The sequence below is a fragment of the Corvus cornix genome, chromosome 4A (assembly GCF_000738735.6).
Source record: "Corvus cornix cornix isolate S_Up_H32 chromosome 4A, ASM73873v5, whole genome shotgun sequence".
NCBI lineage: Eukaryota > Metazoa > Chordata > Aves > Passeriformes > Corvidae > Corvus > Corvus cornix.
In genome coordinates this window covers 4,095,713-4,117,714 of record NC_047058.1, presented here as the reverse complement: position 1 = coordinate 4,117,714, position 22,002 = coordinate 4,095,713, and the positions used below count along the sequence as shown (strand labels likewise).

Genomic DNA, 22,002 nt, shown 5'->3' with positions numbered 1-22,002 from the left:
GTAGTAAATTAAGCTTTTGTTTGTTTGTTTAACACATTAAGATGTTTCTGAGACTTTAGGCACTAGTAAATTAAAACCAGGCATTTAAAAACATAGATTTCTTTGCAAGAGCGCTGGGTAGAAGATCGGGGAGAAGAGACGGAGTCTGACCAGGGATTCCCGTGACTGTTTTGCCTCCTCACTGCAGTAGCTCAAACCCCGTGTGAACAGGAGGTACCTAAGCAAAATCTCCTCCTGCTGCAAAAGACATCGTGGCCTGACCCCAGCACTCTAAAGGCAATACTTCCTTCCTCCCTGCTGCCTCACTCCTGCCCTCACTGCTGCCTGCTGGTTAATCCATCCTTAGATAAAGTTTATAATAAACAGGTTACCAGGTTTCGGCCAAAGGCTTCGAGTCTCCAAACCCATATTTCTCATTTTCTAGCTGTAAATGTACATAGAAATAGATAGGGAAGCATAAGAGATGACACAAGAAAATGCCTTAAGAGCAGCCTGTTGCCCTTGCCGTGTACGCAGCATCACCTCCATGTGTTGCCTCATCACCATGCTGTCCATTGGAAATGGGAGACCAGGGTTTGATATGGAACAGCTCAGGAAACTCACATAGACTTAGTCCATTAAAAAACCCCAAAAAACTAGTTATGACTATATGAAGCAAATTTTGCAAGGAGATTTCTCTTTAAATACTTCTTTCTGTCAGAATCTATTATTCTGATGAATGTGAAGGAAGCCGTCTGAAAGGCTTAAAATTCCAGTCAGCTCTTGCTGGTTTTTCAGTTTATTTCAGTGACATCCATCCTATACAGGAGGGTATTTTTTATCCCCTTTGTTGCAGGGCGGTCAAATCTCACAGGTTGAAGGTTTTCTGATTTTATGTAAGGGGTAGTTTGCTAACCAATGTTCAGAGTTTACTGGCACCCTGTTTTCCAGGTGCAGTTATGGCTCCCTTGATCATCTCTCCATGTGTAGCTATCTCACCAGGTCCTATGCAGAAGGGTTTTCCAGCTGTGACTGCATCTCAAAAAAAGGGTGCTGGCAAAACCTGGTTTGCATTGTCAGTGGTCATATCCCCAAAAACCTAGAGACTGTCAGCTCCAGACTGGTTTACAAAGTTGCTGAGTACAAACTAAGGAGAATTTCACGAGGTGAAACCACAGAAAATGCCTCCTGTGAGTCCCAGGGTCTCCAGAGTCATGTCCCGGGGTCTGAGAGCACTGAGGCTCTGTGTTCCCTGCTGAGGTAACTGTTCTCTTCTGCTGTTGCTGATCGTGGCTGGAGTCTCGAGGCATGATTCTAGTTTTACATGCACTCCAGGAAATATTGGGGGAATGATGTAGAATGTTTTCTTGCTATTTCCTAGAGCTATTCCTAGAGTTTTTCAGCGATGTGTCCTTAAGCCATAAGCAACTTGCACTCTGAAAATTGATTTTCATACAGTACTTTTGCATTCAGCAATTCCCTTTACTCTGTGGGCTGGTCGCTTCACGCTGCAGGTGACACTGTACCACTGACTCCTTGGGAATGGTCTGGATCGGGCTCTTTCCTGCTTCTTCAGAAGATGGAGCTCTTGCTCCAGTATAGCAGAGGGAGAATTAGGCAGCCAAGCTCGTGGAGCAAAGTGGGGGCAGGAGGGAGCATCAGAACCCTCACAGATTATGAGCTGCTTGTGCTGAAATACTGGTTTGCATGTTAGCAATGTAAGCTTGACTAACATGTGGGGTCCCCAAGAGCTTAGAGAGTGTTGGAGTCACCTCAGTGCTGGGGGAGAGACAGTTTTGGCATTCTCTGGGGGCAGTGCCTTATTGCTCAGCCCCAGGTTCCCCTAATTAAACTTTATGTCCAGTCACAGAATTTCAAAGCAACATTCATACAAATCTGGAGGTTGGGATTTTTTTCAGGGCAAAGCCTTTAGCTGAATAGATTAAATGGTTCCCTTACCTTCACATTTCCTCTTAGATTTATACTGTGGCCCTAACAAAACCTCCCACCACAGGACGACTGATACCTGCATGCCTACAAGCTGTTCCTCTCCCATCCTGCTAATTATTCCAGTGTTGAGCCAGTACAAATCATAATGAAGTTACTGGGAACTTTTTGCTGTCCATTTTAAGTTAGCAGAGGGACACTTGGTAAATGCTTCACTCCCCAGCCATTTCCAGCTTTGCAAATCCATGGTCCTCTTGTAAATCTTGGCCTGGATAGAAGCCATGAGGCTATCTGGGAGGAAGGTGGCTGGCTTGGAGATCATTTTGAAAATGAATTTTCCTTCTGGTGAGCCTCTAGCTGTAAATTCTGAGATTAGTCCTTGCTCCTTTCTTCCAAATAGATTTATTCTCTCTTCTGTGCAAACCCATGGTGGATTTTTTTATGTGCATGATGAAAGAATAGTTTTGTATTGCAGGTGGTAACATGCAGAGCTCAAATGAAAAATATTTGGAGAGAACTGTGCTCAGAAAGAGCAATATTCAGAATGTAACTACTGTTGAGGCTCAGCCATGTGTTGCTGGTTTCAGCTGCCTTGCAAGTGGTCAGGCATTGCCTGGTCAACTGACTCGGCTTTTCCATGAATTCACACAGAGATGCAAGATTATCTCCTCATTCAGGGAGGGTGGGGGCTCCAGCATTGCAGTCCCAACTCCTCCTCTGCACTGCAGCAGGAGACAAAACATTTCTGCATGTCCCTTGGTGGCCAGTGTGCCAAAGATCACACTTTGAAGCACTGGCAGGTCTGTGTCAGTGAAGAAAAGGGCATCTCACCTCTCAGCTGCACTGCAGCACCCACGGCAAAGGCTTGGAACCAGATTTTCTCTGAAGTCTCTTCTTACTCAATCCATGCTGTGATTTAAGGTGGACACAGGCTCCTGTTCTACATGCCAAACCCTCTCCTAGTTTGTTTTAACATCCCACTTGCCAAATTCTCTCTTCCAAGCCCTAAGGGGATTCCCTGTGTGTGCTCTTCATGCCATAAAGCTGAGCAAAGGTTTCCCCCCGCTGGCAGTGCCCGAAGGACCAAGCTTGCATGTCCATGCCCCACTGGACAGGGCACTGGGGATTGTCCCTCAGCCAGGGGAGCTTGAGGCAGCCCTTTTGTGGCTCCCATCTGCCTGATCAGGGTATTTATTGTCTGTGGCTTGAGCTTTCGCAGGCTGCTGCGAGCATGTTGGCAGAAATGTGCAAGCTTTGTCCAAGTTTGGTTAAAATGCCACTTGTGGCTTGCAGCTGCAGCACAGCAGTTTGCACTGCTCCTCACGCACTTTAAGGACTGCAGCCACAGGCTTTTGTGTCTATACAGGGTCCCTTAGAGGAAATGCTGATTTCTTTTTGGCCTTTGGAACATAAAGCAGGGTCTCCTCCTATGATCTGAGATGCCAGCCAGCTTCACAGAACAGCTATTTAGTAACGCCCTAGAAAACCACTTCAAGCCTGACAAAATAAGGAGCCTAGAGAAGATATCAGCTGGCCTTGCTGTGATAATGAAGTAATAGATGATGGAAATGAGTCAAACCCTGTGGTCCTGCCTTAGTCAAGGCTCTCACTGAAGCCAGTGGGAGTTCAGCTTTTAGGGAGAAATACAGAAGTGCATTTATTTTTTTTATGTTATACAAATGTTACATGATTATAGGGAACAATGTATTTCTTGGAATAAGATGCTTTAATATTAACATCATTCTCCATTACTTTATAGATGCTGCCCTGTGTAACACGAGAAAGTTCAGTTCCCCTTGAATTAAGGGTGAACTAGTAGCATCTTATTTTCGATGCTCTTTGGAAGCTTTCAACTAAGTGTTACAGAGAAATAGCACAATAGTTGGAGTTGTCCTGTACTATTCATCACATTCACAGACCTCCACAGCTTCATCTGCACTGAATGGGACTGGGGTCCTAAGCAGCTTCTCATGCTCATAAAGGAAGCCATTCTCTGCTCTTTGGTTTTTTTTTGCCTGTGGAAAGTATGATATTTTATTAATTTTTCCTACTGTTTTTCCATGACATACATCATGTTTCATCAGAGAAGTACACTACAGTTTCCTGACACTTTGTTTAGATGCTTGAAATTTCCTCTACAGGTTGAAGTAGGTTTTGCCTACTTGTTAGCTGACAACTGTTGAAGTTGCAAACAAGAGTTGAGTTTTGGTAAACCAAAAAGAAAAAAAAAACCAAACAAAGAAGCTGTATGTCCCACTTAATTGATTTTATGGGTGGATTTTTCTTAAATATCTGCTTCAGCTATGTGAATGTAATGTTCTGTAAGAGCATCATCTGGCTGACTCACATGTGAGGATGCAATAACACTAAAGATCCTCTTTTTGCACTTAGGGTCTGAGTCCAGCCCATTGCAATCAGCCTCCTTGATTTCAGTGGGGTTTGGATCAGGTCAAACTGACAACTCAGGGTTGTCACCAATCACTTAGGGTCCCAAAGCGTCCCAAGGCTGAAACCTGTATCTAGCAAGTGTTGAAGTTTACATTAATGTATGTACTTTTGGAACACGTGCCATAAATCCAAGCTAAATGTCCATGTTTGCACTAAGGATGTTCTTGTGATAAGACTTTTTCAGCATCTTTAACAATAATGTATCTATTGAATTTTTGAGAAAGGAAGAAGAATGTTGAAGACTCATAATTTAATTATTTTGTGTTTCTTTGTCTAGTTTTGCTTTTGTAGAACATAGGTAGGTACAGGTGGTTTGAACTTTTAAGCAGATGTGTGCAAAGAGCACCTGAGTGTGTGGAGAGCAGGGTTAATAGTGTGCATGCAGTAGTGAATTTGCTCTGTCCCAGTCAAATGCAATGTTTAGACCATGGACTAAAGGGGGACCTTTATGATCTGACTTTTATTTGTGAACCAGTCCTTAGACACAGTCCCAAGTTGAGTTAAACATACTGGGGTTTGTTTTGTGACCATTTTTGTGTGGAGGCACTGTTGAGCCACTCAATGGCTGTGGTTGCCTGGGGGTTCCCCATCACTCAGTGGACATCTCTCCACTGTGGGTCTCCAGTATGGGGGGTGACCCTTGTGCACCCTCAGAAATGTGACCAGCTGAGTCTGAACTGAGCAACACCACAGACCTAGAACAATCCTGATATCCTTCAGCCACTGACAATCACAGTGCAGAGGTTTTAAGCCACTGAAGGTTCTTTTCATCTACTTTAAAATCAATCACAATGCACTAATTGGGTGGGAAAGTAGGAGTGTCTTAAGTTACTGTTGGGGCTGTTTATAGCGGTAACAATTCTTGTGGTAACAATACACATTTTGAGGTACAACTGTAAATATTTGTCTGAAACATAGCACACATTGCATATTAAATGATTTTAATCTTTTTTGTCTTCCATGGTTTTAAATCTAAGCTTTTATTAATTTATGAGGTTGATAAGTTCTGCAAATCTGAATGTACAGTCTGAGGTTTTTAACATTTGAAACTTTGCACACGACATGGTATGTTCCCCTGAGTATGCTGTTGAACTAGGCTCTTCATGTATATGTATAAATTACAGTAGAGAATTTTCTCTGACTGCAAGTTTAAATGAACTATATTGTATATGTACCTGTAAAAAATGTGTTAAATCTATATTTAAAGATTAAAAACTTGTTAAATAAATCCATCTGAGAATATGCAGTTCTGTTCAAAGACGCATCTGCTGTAATTCTAGATAAAAAGCTCCTCACAGTGTTGGTTTTATTTCATTTCCTTGGAACAACTTAAAACCTTCTTATATGCATTTTGATTTTGAGGTAAGCAGTGGCAGATGATCCAGTTAGTTTCTTGCTGGATGCAGTGGCACTGAAATTGGGAGAGGCACCTTAGTGCTCATACTGATGTCTGAATGAGCAGCTGCTGCAACCCTGCCCTGGCTCAGGGTGTCCCCAGCCTGCCCCTCATCCATCCCAGCACGGCTCAGGGTGTCCCCAGCCCCGGCCTCCCTTTCCTTCCAGCACCGTGCAGCACTACCAGGAGCCACCTCTGGGCTGAGGAGCACAGGCTCTGCTCACAGGTGGGCCCATGGGGACAATGTGGGCATCAGCAGAGGTGGCCTTGGGCCAGGGAGAACACCCCTGGCCGTGGGTTCTGCCCCTGGGGACATGCTGGGGTCCCTGCGGGCTGGTGAAGCCTGCCCATGCCAGGCAGCCCAGTGCAGGTCCTGGAAGCCCCCCTGTTTCCTTGTGCACCCCTGGAGGTTTCCATGGAAGGAGAGACAAGCTGAATGAGCCCTGGTCAGAGATAAACCTCTGTTCCTCTGGGATTATTCCCTTCCCTTGAAGTTGTGAACTCAATTAAACATACCTGAATCAAGCAGACAAAGGACCCCTGCCCAGCACTGCCTTTCCCTGGGCTGCCACCTCCCTTCCCTGTGCCTCTGTGTTAGTGCCAGCCTGGACACAGGGCAGGGGTCTCCTGGGGATGTGTCTGCCTCAGGGTGCCCCAGACTGTCTGCACTCAAGGGACATCCATGAGCTCGTTTGGGGAGGGCAACACATTGCTGCCAGCAGTGCCCATTGCTGCAGTCCCTAATTCAGCTGATTAACAGGGAGACCAGGACGGGTACGGAGCACTAAGCAGTTCTCTTTATAACCCTAACAAGGCCCAGCAGAAATCATTAGCTTAAAGCCTGCCACTACCTTTAGATGAGTTTTATACAGATTTTAGGTGATTTTTACAGTCAGTTTTATGCTGTCCCAAAGCAGGAGGAGCATTTTCTGCTGCCCATGATCTACCTCAGCCTGATTCATGTGAAAACAGCTGTTTGGGAGCACTGTGGGTGCACTGCTGAGGGTGTTCACCTCCCTCACGGGCTCCTGCTACTGGGATGCTGCTGAGGCACCAGTGCCTGCTGGGCTTCCCCTGCCCACACTGCTGTGTGCCAGCTGTGGGCAATGCTGGTGGCACACTGGCCTGGGACATGTGTGAGCCATTCCCCAGCTGATCCACCAACCTCTGCATTCAGGATCTGGGGACTTATACCACCGCAGTAGTGCCAGTGCATTCAGAAATGGAGCCATGAGTCATTAAAAGGGCTTTTTATTTCCTTATTACCACATTTTCATTGCATTCTCTCAACTTTCTGTCTTCCAAGAGCAAAAGTTATTTCATTTAGAAATGTTTATTAAAATGCAATGATATCTCAATACCACAGAGCTTGCTGTGGTCCCTCTTCAGCTACCCAGTCCATCCTCCAGCATCGTGCAGCCTCCCCAGCACGGCATCGTGCTCCCCTGGGTTAGGTGAGCCTCGTGGTTTGCTTTATCCAGTTCACGTACTTCGAGACCCTGGTGTAGATGCCGTATTTGCCTGGCAGGGCACATTCCTCTCCCCAGCTGGTGATGCCCGTGAGGAACCAGGTGCCCTCGATCTCCGTGGTGTAGGGACCCCCGCTGTCCCCCTCGCAGGTGTCCCTGCCCCCGGACGGGAAGCCTGCACAGAACATGTTGTGCAGGATGGTGGTGGAGGTGCTCTTGAGGCAGGTGGGCCGGTCAACAAAGGGCACCCTGAGGACCTGCAGGGTGGTGGCCGTGCGGCCGCGGAAGAGCTGTTTGCCCCAGCCACTGACCGTGCCGATGCCTTGTTTCAGCAGAGCGTTGGTGAACTCGCGGCTGCCCAGGCAGATGGGGGTGACGTAGCTGTTGAAGGTGAGGGGCTGGTCCAGTTCCAGGAGGGCAATGTCGTTGTGGTACTCGTTGATGGCAGCGTTGTACGTGGGGTGGGGAAGCAGTCTCACCACCTTACGCCACTGCTCTGTGTGGTCATCGCTCTCCACATTGTGTTCACCTGCAGAGACAAATGTGACTCGGGCTGGGTCCCTCCACAACAGGACCACTGACCATGCCCTGGTGGTGCCATCCTGATGCGATTCCAGCCCAGCCCAGTGGCTGCAAAGTCTCAGATTGCTCTGAGACTGTTCCTGGCCAGGCTGCTGGCTCCTTGTCACAGGAAGCTGCAGGTTCCCTCACGTCTCAGGTCCCCGGCACAACCCAGGTTTGACACTGGGCACACATCATCCTATCAAGCGCCAAAGATGCAGGCGCTTTTGCCAGAGTTAGCAGCAATGTGGCTGTTTTGGGGATTTAGCACCCTCACAGACATGTAAGGGGATGTTGCCCTTGCAGCTACGGGGGCAAAACTCGCTGATGAAAAATCTTGGTTTAGAATAAATAATTTATTAGTGAAAAGAAAGCTTACCTCCGCTTTCTAAAACCACGGAGCCACGGGGCAGGATGGGGCGCAGCAGGGTACCAGCGCCATCCCTGATGCTCACAGGTGCCCCCGAGCCCGTGCCGCAGCTGCTCGCGGTCGCTGCCGGCAGCCGCAGGTGGCTGTGGCTGAGCTGCCGGCAGCCTGCTGCCTCCCCCCGCTTGTGTAACAGGCAGAGGGAAGGGAGAATGCTCCGTGCTCTCGGGTCGGTGGAGGGGCAGCACCTGGGGGCCGCCCGCCCGCCGCCTGTGCTGAAGGCTGCGGAGCAGGATGGCTTTTCCCGGCCGCTTTCCCGCAGCCCCGGGTGCGTTCAGCCCCTGCTGCGGGGCTCCTGCTCGCTCCGCCGCGCTCTCCAGGACGCAGCATCGCCTCTGAGCAGCTCCTGCGGCGCCCGGGCCCCGCCGTGCCTGCGGAGCCGGCCACAGGTGAGCGGGTCCTGCGGGCTCGGCGAGGGCTTTGGTTGGGCAGAGCGGGAATGTCAACTCCCTCCCGGGCTGTTTCTACAGTGTAAACGCAAGACAAACGTGGGGGAGGCTTTCAGGTGGCTTTTCTTACATTAGAGGTGCTTGCTACTGCTGGGGACCTGAAAATGTGATTCAGGGATGAAAGTGGAGAAGCAAAGAAGCGTAGGGGAGGGGAATGCTTCTTCCACACCCTGCTACAGATTTATTTTGCCTCTTAGGATGTTATATACAAAGCCAAACATTTAACGTGAATGGATGTGAAGGACTCAGATGTTGCCCATGCAGGGAACATGGTGCAGACACAAATTCAATAGTACTGGAGCCCTGCAAAATCATGTTTTGCTTTCCTGACTTGCTGTCTGGCCAAAATCCTGCCCTGGAAACCCAGTGGTGCCGCAGAGCAGTGTGAAAGGAGTGTGAAGGGACTCAGCTGATAATGTGTACTAAATGCAGGGAGCGTGTGATGTGCAGGAGAGAGCCTGAAAGGAGAGGCAGTCTGCCTGCAGATGCAGCAAACACAAAACTTCTCATCAGGTGGAAATGTGCTTTTCTGGAGAGGCTGTTTTTGCACTTGGTATTTTGTACTTTCGCACATCAGTGGGTCCAAGGCTGGGCTTTGTGCTGGGCTTTCCAGCAAAACTGCTGGGAAGCAGCAAAAAATACTGTGCGCAAGCTGTGGGCCTCCTCCTGCCAGCACCAGGCAGTAGTGCCCAGCCCCAAGGCACTCAGCCTCCAAGAGCCAGCCAGGCCCACTCAGGAGCTCAGCCTTATTAACAGGATGCAGCTGGAGCTGTTTTGATGAGCTCATTTGTGCAGGTATAAACTTAGTGTGTCAGGACTTAGGTAAAATGTCATTTCTGTCACCAATACATAACATAGTGCTTAAAGAAAAAGCATCAATCTCCCATGCCTCCTCTCAGTGCAGCTGGAGGCAATTACTGACCACATCACTGCTCCCCTCCTGTTCCTATCGGTGTAACCTATGTGAGATTCATACTGGGGAGACGCAAATGGTTTGGGGAAGCTGATTCTGCCACAGCAGTGGAAGGTGTCACCACCAGGCTCATCAAGGCCCCATGCTGAATTATCAGCAGGATGCTGAGCAGGGGGTCTGGCACAGCTGGGTACCACTAGTCAGACAGAAAAACCCTTTCTGAAGCAGATACAAATGTGATTTTTGGAGTAGCAGCATCATGTGTTGTGCAGCCCCTCCACAGAACCCCGTCTGACTCTCCAAGACCCCGCTGCACAAGCACACTTTCCCACATGCCAGCCCAGTTTCTCTGCCTTAATACATAAATTCTATTTACTGGCAAAAACGTAGGAGCAAAAGTAATCATCTTCTCCTTGCAAGGAGATTCAGGCTACTGCTGCCCCTCTTGAACCAGCAACACAAATCCATTCTGAGAGTGGTGGGAAAACAGTGTGAGCTCCAAGAAGAGCAGAACTCCCTAGTGAGGCCTGAGTGGCCAGCAGAGATAAAAATCCATCACACCAGCCCATGAGGCAGCATTTTAACTGAACTCCACTGGGCTTTAAAGCTGCCTAGATGAGCCTCTGGCTCAGGTGAGCCTGCCCGTGGCCAGGCTGAGCTGTGTTTACACTGCGGTCCAGCAGCTCTGTGGCTTTGGGACCAAGGCAGACCCAGCTCACTGCTCCTACCAGAGGTGGTGGCACCTGCAGGGACCAGACTGATGAAATGTTTTAACCTACAGCAGCCTGTGTCAGGCCCTAGAGCAGCGTGCATCCTGCTGCTGCCCGTACCGCGGCCACAGTGCGCTGCGCCATGCACTGTCCAGCCGGTGCCAGCCCTGCCCCGTGCCCCTCCCCTCCTGCCCAGGGTGCTCACCTGCCACGGCACTGAGGTTGTGGGTGTACCCTGGCTTCAGGCAGTGCGCCGCCGTCACCACCCACTTCTCGTTGATAATGGACCCGCCGCAGAAGCCCAAGCCATAGCTGTTCACCAGCAAAACCTGTGGGAACAGGGAGAGCACACCCAGGGCTCTGTGTAAACCTGGACCAGTGGAAGGTGGCCCTGGTCACAGCAGGGGGTTGGAACTAGATGATCTTTAAGGTCCCCTCCAACCCAAACTGTTGGATGATTCTATGATCTGCTGAAACTTATGGAGCCAAAAAATGAGTTGTACTGCTCCTTGAAAAACTCCCTTCCCTCAGCCTTCAGCTTACTTTTGGTACGTTCATGGACTGCCGGGCAATCTGGTGCTGTAGCTCAACCCTTTGTGTCTCACCAGGTAAAGCTGCTGTGACTGACTCCTGGCTTTTTTTGCCAGGGGAGAGCCCCATCCAGGCGAGTTTTGTTGCTGTGGCATTAAACTGTGTACAGAAAGAAGCTGTGCTCCTGTTAGGCTTCTCAGGAAGCCAGTCTAACCTCAGGGACAGGCTTTGGGTATTTAAAAGTAAGATGATCCTGTACTCAGAACACGACTGCTGGGGTTACAGATTTGCAGAAGCAGCTGGTACCTGCCAGGGCACCTCTCCTTTCATGCTCTCTGACCCGCCGACAACCCGCGTGCCCGTCCTGAGCACGGGGGTGATCCTCGTGGTAGCAGCAGTGCTGGTTTCCGTGGTGTTGTCGAGCACCTCGTCATGGGCATCATCAGGGTCGTCGCCAGTGATGTTCCAGTGCTCGAAGGTGTTCATGGAGCGGGTGAGCTTCCTCTTGGCCTCAGGAGCCGTGATCCTCCCGCAGGGATAGGGCACTGGGAGAGAAAGAGCCACAGCTGTGACTGGCTGTGTCACACCGAGTGACAGTGACCAAAGGAGCAGGGCAGGAGGCAAATGCTGCCCCACCTCAGCACCGTCTGGGACCAGCACAGGGCTGTGGGCTGACCACGTGTACCCTGTGCACACGGGCCTGTGCCTTGGAGCCACAGTGAGGGTGATTTGTAAAAGTAGCAAAAGCATAGGTTGTTTCTGGGCTTTGGAAACGACACCTGAACAGCTTTAAAAGTGAAAGAGGCTTGTGTTGAGCGTGCGTGCCTGACGGGCCGGGACAGCTGTGCCTGCTCTCGGCCGGATGCTGTGCTGCATACCTGGGAATCCTGGGCTGGGCAGCCGGGCACTTGGCCGGCATTTCTACAGCAATGACTCCAGAACAATAGTGAGCCAGCTGGGAGAGGGCAGGAAATGATGTCTGCCAATTGTACAGATAATCCTGCTTGGCACCAAGGTGAGGAACACATTCATAAACTCTTCCTAGAGTTGTATATTTTCTCTGTTAATGAAGATCTCATCTGTAGGCTCGTTTCAGATGAGCTCTTCCCATTCCTCTCCCACGCAGTGTGTGCCGAATTCCTGCTGGTAGTGGCAGTCAAAATAGTAAATAGCACCAGGCATTGTCTTTCATCTGAAAAGCTTTCAGAAGCACTGAGCAAACAAACATTAGTGTAAAATCAGATGTGAGTGTGGCCTACTGAGACTTCATCCTTTATTTTTAAACAGTTCACTTTAGGAACAGGACTTAGATGAGTATTGAGTGATGGAAAGTGGTGCCTGCAAGGTTAGCCTATGAAAGGAAGTTTTCAGAGCCAACAAAAGCTGTGCTTTTGCAGGAAGGGCAATCACCGAACCTGAAAGATGATCTTCTTGCTAACTGAAAACCTTTCTGGTCCAGTGAAAGTGATACGGCATGTTGGGCAACACAGGCCTGAGCTCTTGAGGATCTCTTTTAACAGGATTCCTAGCCTAGGATACTTCCTACACTGACTGCTGACAGCCAGCACGTTCAGGAGGTCAAGGTCAACCTTGCTGTAGCTGTCAGAGCTCACCTGTGCAGGTACCTGCATGCAAGCTTGGGTGTGCAAACCCGCTGCACTCAGGTGTTAGAAATGTGATAGCATCAAATGTTAAACTGACTTCAGATGACAAAATATTTATCTGCTCAGTGTCTTCTCTGCCAGATGTGCTTCTGAGATGTTCATGCCCAATTAATTTGCTGTGTTGTGGTGGGTTGGGTCTGCACGTGTCAGTGTAATGGTCTAGGAGCAGGGTAGAGCTGGGGAATATAACAAGAACCAGCTATTCCTTAGCCCTTTGTGAAGCTGCAGCCTCAAGCAATGCATTTTCCTTCCACCCCACTCAGTATAACAGCTAAGCCAGAGTCTGTTCTCACTGAGGGTCTCTGCAGATACAGTGCTGGGAGGACAGCACCACCACAAAGCTTCACTTGTACCCACCCAACTCAGGTAATTATAAGACACTGGGTGATGGCCAGCCGTGAAATGAACCATCAGAAGGATTCACAGTAAGCAAAATCTTTTGTTCTGAAAAGTTCAGAGCATCCTCAGTGTAGAATCAGTAACTAACTAGTAGCTCCCACTGGAAGAACACGGGAGCTCTGGCTGGGTGCTGGTGCGGCTGAATATCAACTTTCTGCCTTCGGAAAACTCCTGATCCATATTTAGAACTGTAAGATGGCTGCAGGTAGGAGAGGAGCCTGTGTGAGCAGCTATCTGAAACAAGCATTTGCCCTTGAACAAATTCCTGGACAACTACCCTCCCTCTCCACCCACCTAGGCTAAAAAAGGGATGTTTACATTGAATCCTTCCAGCCAGACCCCGCAGCTGCCCTCAGGAAAGTGCAGGGTCGGGCTCTACATTTGCTAAGCAGGAAAACATGCAACAAGGTTTCCAACAGGATATTGCATATCTATGAAATTCATGTCTCTAAATCCAGAACAAGACCTTGAACACCTTAACCCAAATCTCTTAAAAACAGTTTGAAAGTTAACCTGTAGGTTCGCAGGACTTTCCATCTTCGTGAAGTTTATAGCCAGCGGCACAGGAACACACAACCTTCTGCGGGGGGTCATGACTGCAAAAGTGCTTGCAGCCTCCATTTTTAATAGCACAAGTGAAGTCTGAAAAAATTAAAATGAAGTTGTGAGAGCTCTTTTGAAACACAAGTGGTCAGAGATTTGTTGAGACTTGGGGTTTTGGGCTCAGTAACCCCCTGTGTTGGATCCAGACTATGGAAAACAGATGATTGTTTGCAAGGAGACGGGGAAGAAGGACAATCCCATCCCTGCTCACAGTGAGGGAGCAGCAGGCACTTCTTCGAGCAGGCAGGTTGGGGAGTTCATAGAGCCCCACAGAGCCCAGGCACAGCTTCCTGTCTCCAACAATGGCATGCTGTCTGAAATTTGGCAGCCTGACCCTGAAGGACTCCTGCAAATATTTGGTCACAAGCCACATGATTTCCCCACTGCTGGGCTGCTTTCCCCACGCTGTGCTTATGGCAGTGGGGGAAAACACCACACACCAGGTTGGAGCAAACCCTGCACCCAGGCAGGGCTTCGCACTGCGATTATTGCTGGGCTCTGAATTAAAACTTTAGGACAAGCCTTCTGTTCTTCCTGACGTACGAATCAATCGTCATAGCCTGGCTTGGAAGACCCATTTCAGCAGGATGTGTGATGAAACAAGTCCCAGCCTGAGGTAGAGAGAGATGTCCGTGACTTGCACCTGTCCTTTCCCACCCCACCTCTCACTCCTCTGTGGTGGGAACACCTTGGAGGTGGGAAGCCACAAATCTGCAGAGGCCCTTGCAATTCTCAGTGAGTTTTCAAATAACTTCACAGCAGATTAACTCCACTCCTACTTCCTCAAGGACACCTCCCTTCCTGTAGCCATTTTAATGCCATCATTTACTATTTTTACAGAGCTCTTCTTCATGCCTCACTTCCAGCTCTATTTTTGCTCCTGTCTCACTTCCCCAAGAAATTTGCAATGAGACTATTTAAATTTGATGCAACTTTGAAATGCTCTTTTTAACGTACGCTCCTCTCTTGCCAGAGCAGAAATACAACTAGAAAGAGAATCTTTTATTAGTGCAGTGAGTCTAGCACATTATGCGAGTTGCACAGCCCCTGATTATATTATAAGAGCTGAATATCCCTCTTGCTTAAATTATCAGCTGTATGGTTTTCATAAACTCCTAAACCCATCAGGAAAATATTTGCCTTTTATTTGCCTTCAGAATCAAGGTTTCTGCTGATACTTATAATTATTAATTAAGCAGAGTGCCATTGAGAGGAAGCTGGGATAATCCTGCCCTGCCCAGCACCTGCTGCCCAGCCTGGCATGAGAAAGGGAAAGGGGAGTGGGAGAATGGGGGCTCCATGGGGGTCTGTGGGAAACTGCTGCTCTCAGCAAGTGAGCAGGTTGTCCCTGAGTGAGCAGTCCTGGAAAGGCTTGTGCTGGGGACATAAAGGAAGGGCTCTGTGTCAACATTTGCCCTGGCAGCCACAGCTGAACAAAAGACCTTGAGCCTGAGTGTCCACTGAACCCTCCATAAGAGCAGGTGCTTGGCAGAGGTGGAACTGGGGCTGCACTGGGGGCTGGGAAGGACCAGAGATATCCACTGCAGTATCCCTCTGCAATCCCCAGTGCCGACTGGCTGAATTTACACTTTCCTGCAGTGCCTCACAGCAAAGCAAAATGAAACAGCCCCCGACAGGGTGAGACTCTGACCCCATTTGATCCCATGGGGTTTCAAGCAGAGCAGCACAGCCACTGGAGGAGCCCCTGGTACATACCTATCTCACAGTTCTTGCCTTCATACCCAGCTGGGCACCAGCACACGTAGGAATTTATCTGGTCCTTGCACATGGCTCCGTTTTTGCAGGGATTGGGGTTGCACTGATCTCCATCTTGGAGAGAAGACAGGAGAGTTAACAAACACGAGCGTCCTCCACGTCTGGTGCCCACCACGTGCTGGAGCCTTGCTCTGTGCAAGCTGAACAAGAGACAGCACAGCCTCCTTCTTTATAACGGAGAATCAGTCAGATCCTGGCAGCCAAGTGGACACCAGACAATGTCAGCGCTGGGGCGACAGCAGCAGCAGCAGTTACTGCAGTCCCAGATGTGTCCCCTGTGGGCTAATTCTGCTCATTTCAGCAGAACCCCTCTTCAGTCACCCTCATGCAACATCTCAACAGGACCTCAAGTCTTGGCCAAATTAGACAAGTTTAGAAGGTTTGCTACTTCAAGAGTGCTGTAAGTGTCCTAACCTGGATTGTTTTAGCACTAAGGCTGCTCTGTGAAAGTTTGGGTCTGTCCACTGTGGTTTGGAGACCTCTCTGCATGTTAGGATTGACAGTCTTCATCATTGCTCTTTCTTTCTCAGTCCTGTACTGCTATTACCTGGTCTAAATTTTTCCTTATGTGCCAGGGCTTTTATTTGCACAGCTGCCTCCAGCTGAGGACCTGAGGCTTTAATGAAAATACTCACTAGTGCAAAACTGGTGATCTAACACTTTGGAAGGGTAAACCAGTGATGTTAAATGACAGGGGATGCCCTTTGAAATACTTGAGCCAGGGCATGGAGACAGGGGAAGGTCTTGCTGTGTTTGTGTCTGCCAGTAAGTGTGGCAGTTAATGGGGTTTTCAGGAATGGGCTGGAATGCAAACGGGAACAAAATGGTTTGGGCTCACCTGAGTCATGGTGCCGAGGTTTGCACGTAAGGTGAGGGCTGCAGCTGTTGCTGCTGCCTGGTGAGGGCAGTTGGGTTTGGGTACTGTGCGAGGGGTGAGCTCCTGTGGGCTGCACTTGTTGGGAATAGCTTGCACACTGAACAGTAAACCAGGCACTTCGGATGACAGAGGAATATATGGCATTCCTTATTTTTGATGAGCTAATTTGTTACAGTGGCAGGGAAACAAATGCAGTGCTGAGTTTCATCAGTTGTTTTTTCAGAGGACAGTCCTACAATGCAAATGTAATGCTTTTATTTTATAGTCTGGACTGAGTAATCTGAATTATTTAAGGCTTTCTAGTGAGATGTTCTGGGCACTTTGCCAATCTACGAAAGAGTTCATTTATTGAAATGTCCTTAAAATTAGTTACAGATGTTGTAGTGGGCATTGAAATCTTTTTGTTAAGGGACCAAGGAGTCGTTGGGGATGGAGACTGAAAGGAAGAAGTAGATGTGGAAAGAAAACAGTGAAGTTAAGGGTTTGGGAGCAATGGTGTGAATTGCAAACAGCTGTTCGCTATGATCATGTTGAGTCTCCACTTTAATATGGCATTTCTAGGGATTCACACTGTGCTTTTGCAAGGCTGTGCCTTATCTGGAGATCTCTGCTTGAGAACAGAGCATTTGCTGTTTGCTGAAGGGGTGTTAATTATTGCTGTGGTATTTTACTCTGTAACACAGCTGAAGCTGAAGCCCAGAGCGTGACCTGGGCTCAGTGAGATCCAGTAGTTTGCCTGAACTGGTTTTGTTCCATGAGGTTATTGAAATTCATTCAAAAAACCCCTGCTTGAACAAATAAAGCGCTAAGACATCTTTTTTTTTTGTTGGCTTGCCATTTCTATACCAATGGGACAGGCCAAGGCTGGGTGGCTGCAGGATTTGGAGTGCAAGGCTCTGACTGGCTCTGTCATAACACAGTTTCTGGATGCTGAAATACATTTGTTACAGTACCATCAGCTCTTTATGCACTGAGAGAGGAATATTAGACATTAGAACATGAAGAAAGCAGCTCTTACCAATGTATGTTTGCCAAAACTGCATCTGCAAAGGGAAAAAAAAAAAGTTTTCTTTGATTTCTAATTTCTGGGTACTGTCTGATGGCAGTAGTACTGGGATGGCTCCAAAGATGAAGGAAAGGACTTGCAGGGAAATCACCACCTCCATAATCCCAGTGGTGACTGATAAAGCTTCTAAAGCAGTTCCCCAGCCCAGGTGATGGAGCACAAATGAGAACCAACCATGCCAGATGCTGCCCTTGGCCCTGTAAGTTTTCTCCTTGCTGTTTCCTCCTCTGCCCCCTCTGTGCGCACCTGAAGGGCCCGTAGAGGTGTGGGCTGGAGGGAACAAGGTGCTGCCATTTTGCAGCAGCAATACTCACTGTCCTCTCTTCATTTTCAAACACTTCTCGGGCTTCTTCATAGCTGCACTTTTCTTCTATGCACTCCCTCTCGAGGTTCCCAGGAATAACCTCTTCCAGCCTGTTTGAGTTGGCTCTCCTTTGCCTCTGCAGAACCGAGCTTGCCTCTTTGTTCTCGATGAACACTGCAATTGGGGCAGAAACAGGGGCTGGGGAGACGCCTGTGCCGTGGGTGCTGCAGCTGGGATGGGCTCTGCTCTCCCAGAGAGCCCTTTCCAGGTGTGCAACCCCTGTTGCCCCATGGCCAGGGACATTTCAGGAGGGTTATTGTGGACCTGAGGTTTCTTTATTGCCCAACTTCAGTGCAATCCAAAGGATCAAATCTGGAGAGCCAAATGTCAAAACAGTCAATAAGCAGAAAGGACTGATGGCAAGAGGGTGATTGGGAGTGCTGAAGTTTGATGCTTAAAATACCCTAAAGCAGATGGTGTGAGAATCTCCCATTACAGATGCACAGACTGGAACAAGCTGTTTGAGAGGGGAAAATAATAGGCTTTTTCATGCTGCTGCTTGGTGAGGTCTTGTTTGGACACAGAAATTGTCCTGCTCTAACTGCGTGTGCCCGTGCTGGCTGTGAAAGGCCATTTGCCTCCGCAGCAGCTGTGGCCCTTGGAAGCTAGGGGCCATTTACTCCTCTCCCTGCCCCTCATCCTTGCCCACGCCGCTGTGTCCCAGCATCTCCTGCTGCCAGGAGGGGTGACACGAGCCTCCCTCAGCCCCTGGGCCACGTCCTGGCAGCGGGGTGTTTGCATCCACCTCCAACAGCGGCCCCGCTCCCGGGCACGGCCTCCGGCGAGAGCTGCTGGCACTGCAGGGCCCGCAGGCCGGGTGGGATGGCCACAGCCACTGCGGCCACCAGCCTTGCCGTGGTGGCTGCCTGGTGAGGGGCAGTCCCCTGATGGTGCTCCCACGGGTGTTCTCCCGGCAGGGCCAGCGGCAGGGCCAGCGGCAGGGCCAGCGGCAGCGGCAGTCCTGTGGCAGCCCCCGGCAGGGTTTGCTCCTGACCCAGCTCTCGGAGAACCCCGCCCGTGGAACACATCATTCACCCGGGGCTGTCCCTGCTTTGCTGCCGCAGCCTCTCCTCGCTCTCCAGCGTCCCGCAGCGCGCTCAGCATGTCCCTTTTTGTCACCAGATGGCACGGTGGAGCAGCTCTCGGAGCCGTGGTGGCCGCCCGGGACACGGACCCTCATCTGGGGGCTCTGTGCAGGACGGGGTCGGGCACGTGTTGGACTGGCCCCACTGAGGGCTGGGGACACCATGAGCTTGGCCAGGCAGGGAGACAGGAGACCGAGGGACACGCACCAGCCACCCGTCCCTTCTCGTGGCCCAGTCCTGCTCCCGATGCGGAGCAGAGCCCAGCCCTGCTGAGCCTGCAGATGAGTTCAGTGGAGCTCTCCTGAGCCCCAGGCAGGTTGGTCTGATTGACCCAGGCCACTTACGGTGCAAGGAGCCCCTTCACTAACAGGTGTCTCTGCAAGGGAACTAACAGCTTTGGCAGGGCTTCTAATCCCTGTGCAGCAAGCTTGCCCTCTGCCTTCCTCATGCTAGCACGGTTTTGGTTAAAATGAAGTGTGTTAAAATCCTGACCTTAGTTTGGCAGTAGACATTGATGAGTAAAGCACTTCTGATGAAGCCAGGCTTGTTCCAGACACCGCATCCCCTGCAGGGTTGTGCTTTACGTGTGGGACATGAACAAGCCCAGGTCACCCACCCTGACCTGCCCCCTTCTCCTCATGGCATGGGCTGCAGCCTCTGGCTTTACCCCAAGCTGGGCAGAAGAGGCTCAGGTGGGAATGACAGAGCAGCCCCCCTGGTTTTGTGCCCTCTCCACGTGCTGAATGCCCAGGAAGGCGGTGCGGGGGCAGCTGCACAGGGCCCTGCGTGCAGCGAGGCAGCGAGACATGCTCCTGCAGCTCTTCCTGGTGGGAGTGCTGGGCACCTGCTGCAATTAACCCATTTAATGGAGAGAATTCATTTTAATGAATGCAGCTTTACCTCCTGTCAGGTCCCTCTAGGCTCCATTGCTTACTGATCCCACACGCTGCTTTACAAGCAAAACTTGATTTGGACTGAAGGCTGCAGGCCCTGTGGGGTGACAGGAGTGGCACTCACCAGGCTGAAAACCATCCACACACTGAGAATACACTCACACACCATTTACCAGCCTCTGAACCAGGATCTGAGAAAGTGAGACAGGTCTGGCAGGACACACCTGTCTTGTCCGCTGTATTTTATGGGGGGTGCACCTGGGTGGGTGGTGGCAACAGCATGAGGTTCTGCTCACTCTTCATTGCTAAGCAAATATTTTAGAAAGAGCCTTTTAAAAACTTGTTTCCAGCAATGTTTTAATGAAAGAAGAAGGGGCAGCCTTGCAGCAAACAAGAACTCACACTGGATGTGAAGCAGCCTCTGCTGGAGCTGTTGCTGCTACAGATAAATCAAGTAACAGCCTGCATTACTATGTGTGATTGCCCACATCCATCAACTGCTCTGTCTTGTCTACAGCTTTGGCTGCATCCTACAGTCTTTGTTAAAATCACGCTGGGTTTGGCTTTAAACAATCCTTGCAGTGGCAAATCCAATGAGTGTTTTATGGATGTGAGCACTTGTTTGTTCTCCAGGACAAAGTGATGGCACATGAAGAGGTGTGACTGTCACCCACCAGCAGCGCTCTCCCCTTTTCCCCTTCTGTGTGTGCCTTCTAAAATGGCTGAATCCAGCCCTGACAGCTTAAAGTTGCAAAAAATCTAAGAAAAAGAATCCATTCTTAAAATTAATCCCTGTGACACATGCTGTATAAAATCAGCATAAAAGCTATTATTTCATTCCCCCGGAAAAGAACCAGAGCTTTAAAGAGGAGCTATAAAATGCAGCAATGCCTCTGAGCTGTTGTCTCTTACAAGACTGCACAAGCTGTCCCACTACCAAGTGACAAACTGTCCCTTTGCTGGTGTTTGTGACACCCTGTACCCAAAAGTGAAGGATTTGCTCAGTTTTAAATGAACTCACCTGTGTTTTCATCACCAAAACAAGCTCCCAGAAGACAAATGGAGAGTAGGAGGGAGATATTTGCCATCTTCTTCCCACTGCCCAGACCTCTTGCTGACAGCTTGTTCGGGTGGCGGAGCTCAGTCAATAGTTCCAAAGTGCAAGTGCTTGTTTACTGACTCTGGGTAACCCTTTAATTTAAGGTCCCAGATGTTCCAGTTCCCAGCAAAGCCAGGTGGATGTTCTGCTACCATCAGTGCCAGGGAAGCCCACGGTGTGTTCTGTGGCACCGGGGGGGCTCACAAGCTGGCAAACGCTGTCCCAGGAGCCCGGGTCTGTGCCCTGCTGGATGTGCCGGTGTCTCCCGGGCTGGAGCACCAGTAATTGCTCTGGGGCTGCCGTCGCCCTTGGGTAGTTGTTAAAGGTTTTCCTCGAGCTTATGAACCATAAGTTCTGTGCACTCAGTCCAGAAGATTAAGAACGTTCTTTTGTGAGGCAAAGGGCTCAGACATTTATGGTTCATGGGTATTTGGGGTTACCTCTGTGTGCAACACAGACCCATCAGCTGCAGCTGAAGAGGAGATGCTGGATATGAGTAGCAGCCTCGTGAGCTCCGTCTTGTCTAGGTGGAAAAAATCCTTTTTCTTCCTTTTCTTGAGCAAACAAAAGGTCCTGAAACCTATAATTCATCTTGTTTCTTCTTGCTCCATTTGAAATGATCTTTATTCATCACTGACAGTAGCTTTTGTTATCAAATTTCTGTGGTTGATAAATGAGTTAGGATGAGGTAATGCGCTGTTGATGTAAATTGAATGCAAAGTGAAGAAGGTAATGATCGCCTCTCATTTTCTGTGCATAAGGAAATGCAAATGTGAGAAAATAAATTGAGCTAAAATGCTGAAACAATACATCTCCTATCAATAAAAAGGAGTGTGGAGAATGGTCTGCCATAACAAAGGATAATTAGAATCTCATTACTGTAAATATTTTACTTTAGAACATAGGTAAGTCAAATTATTTTACGTTTATGGTGCATATTTCACTTGTAATAGTTTTTGCAACATTATTGCCAATTAATCTTCACAGAGAATACCAACATCATTAGAGTAAACATGGCTATTAATACAAATAATTTCTATTGCTTACTACTATTGCTGTCAATTTCTGGGGCACTAATTTGAAAGCAAAGTGCTTCTTTTTATTTATTTTGCAAACAAATCCTGAGAATTGTGATCCCCACCGTGGGCCCTTTGGAGATGAAAGCTTTGTAGTTTAGGTGGGTGACATTGATCAGATCTGGGTGTATTTTGACTTGGTGCTCTATGTTCCCAAAAGAAGGGTATTTAAAATAACACCCAAGTGATGTTCCTTCCCATTAAATAGGCTTGCTGTAGCAATGAGCTGTTAGGAGATGTCTCTTCTGGTTTGATGTGGTTTGGGGTTTT

The 22,002-nt window shown here is 49.1% G+C and overlaps 2 protein-coding genes across 5 annotated transcripts in view; one reads left to right on the top strand and one right to left on the bottom strand.

Annotated features, from left to right (window-relative positions):
* MCF2 (MCF.2 cell line derived transforming sequence) overlaps positions 1-5,634 on the top strand; it is a 54,960-nt gene extending 49,326 nt beyond the window's left edge. For 2 of the 4 annotated variants that reach the window (XM_039572051.1, XM_039572050.1), the window contains exon 30: positions 97-5,634. In XM_039572051.1, the coding sequence (XP_039427985.1) occupies positions 97-149 (53 nt within the window). In that variant the 3' untranslated portion in view covers positions 150-5,634. The remainder of the gene's footprint in view (positions 1-96) is intronic. The other 2 variants (XM_039572054.1, XM_039572053.1) reach the window with 1 other exon arrangement.
* A 1,371-nt stretch (positions 5,635-7,005) lies between these two features.
* Positions 7,006-20,703, bottom strand: F9 (coagulation factor IX). Its single transcript, XM_010402767.4, has 8 exons — positions 20,579-20,703; positions 17,530-17,693; positions 17,168-17,192; positions 15,213-15,326; positions 13,407-13,535; positions 11,137-11,375; positions 10,505-10,628; positions 7,006-7,768 (listed from the first exon to the last, which is right to left on the bottom strand). The coding sequence occupies exons 1-8, from the start codon at positions 20,643-20,645 to the stop codon at positions 7,221-7,223; spliced, it is 1,410 nt and encodes a 469-aa protein (XP_010401069.2). The 5' UTR covers positions 20,646-20,703; the 3' UTR covers positions 7,006-7,220.
* Positions 20,704-22,002: the final 1,299 nt, after the last annotated feature.

Coding starts and splice junctions, on each gene's coding strand:
- F9 (XM_010402767.4), bottom strand. CDS start 20,645: ATGGCAAATATCTCCCTCCTACTCTCCATTTGTCTTCTGGGAGCTTGT. Junction 17,193..17,529: donor TTGAAAATGAAGAGAGGACA/GTGAGTATTGCT, acceptor TTCCCTTTGCAG/ATGCAGTTTTGGCAAACATA. Junction 15,327..17,167: donor GTTTTGGCAAACATACATTG/GTAAGAGCTGCT, acceptor CTTCTCTCCAAG/ATGGAGATCAGTGCAACCCC.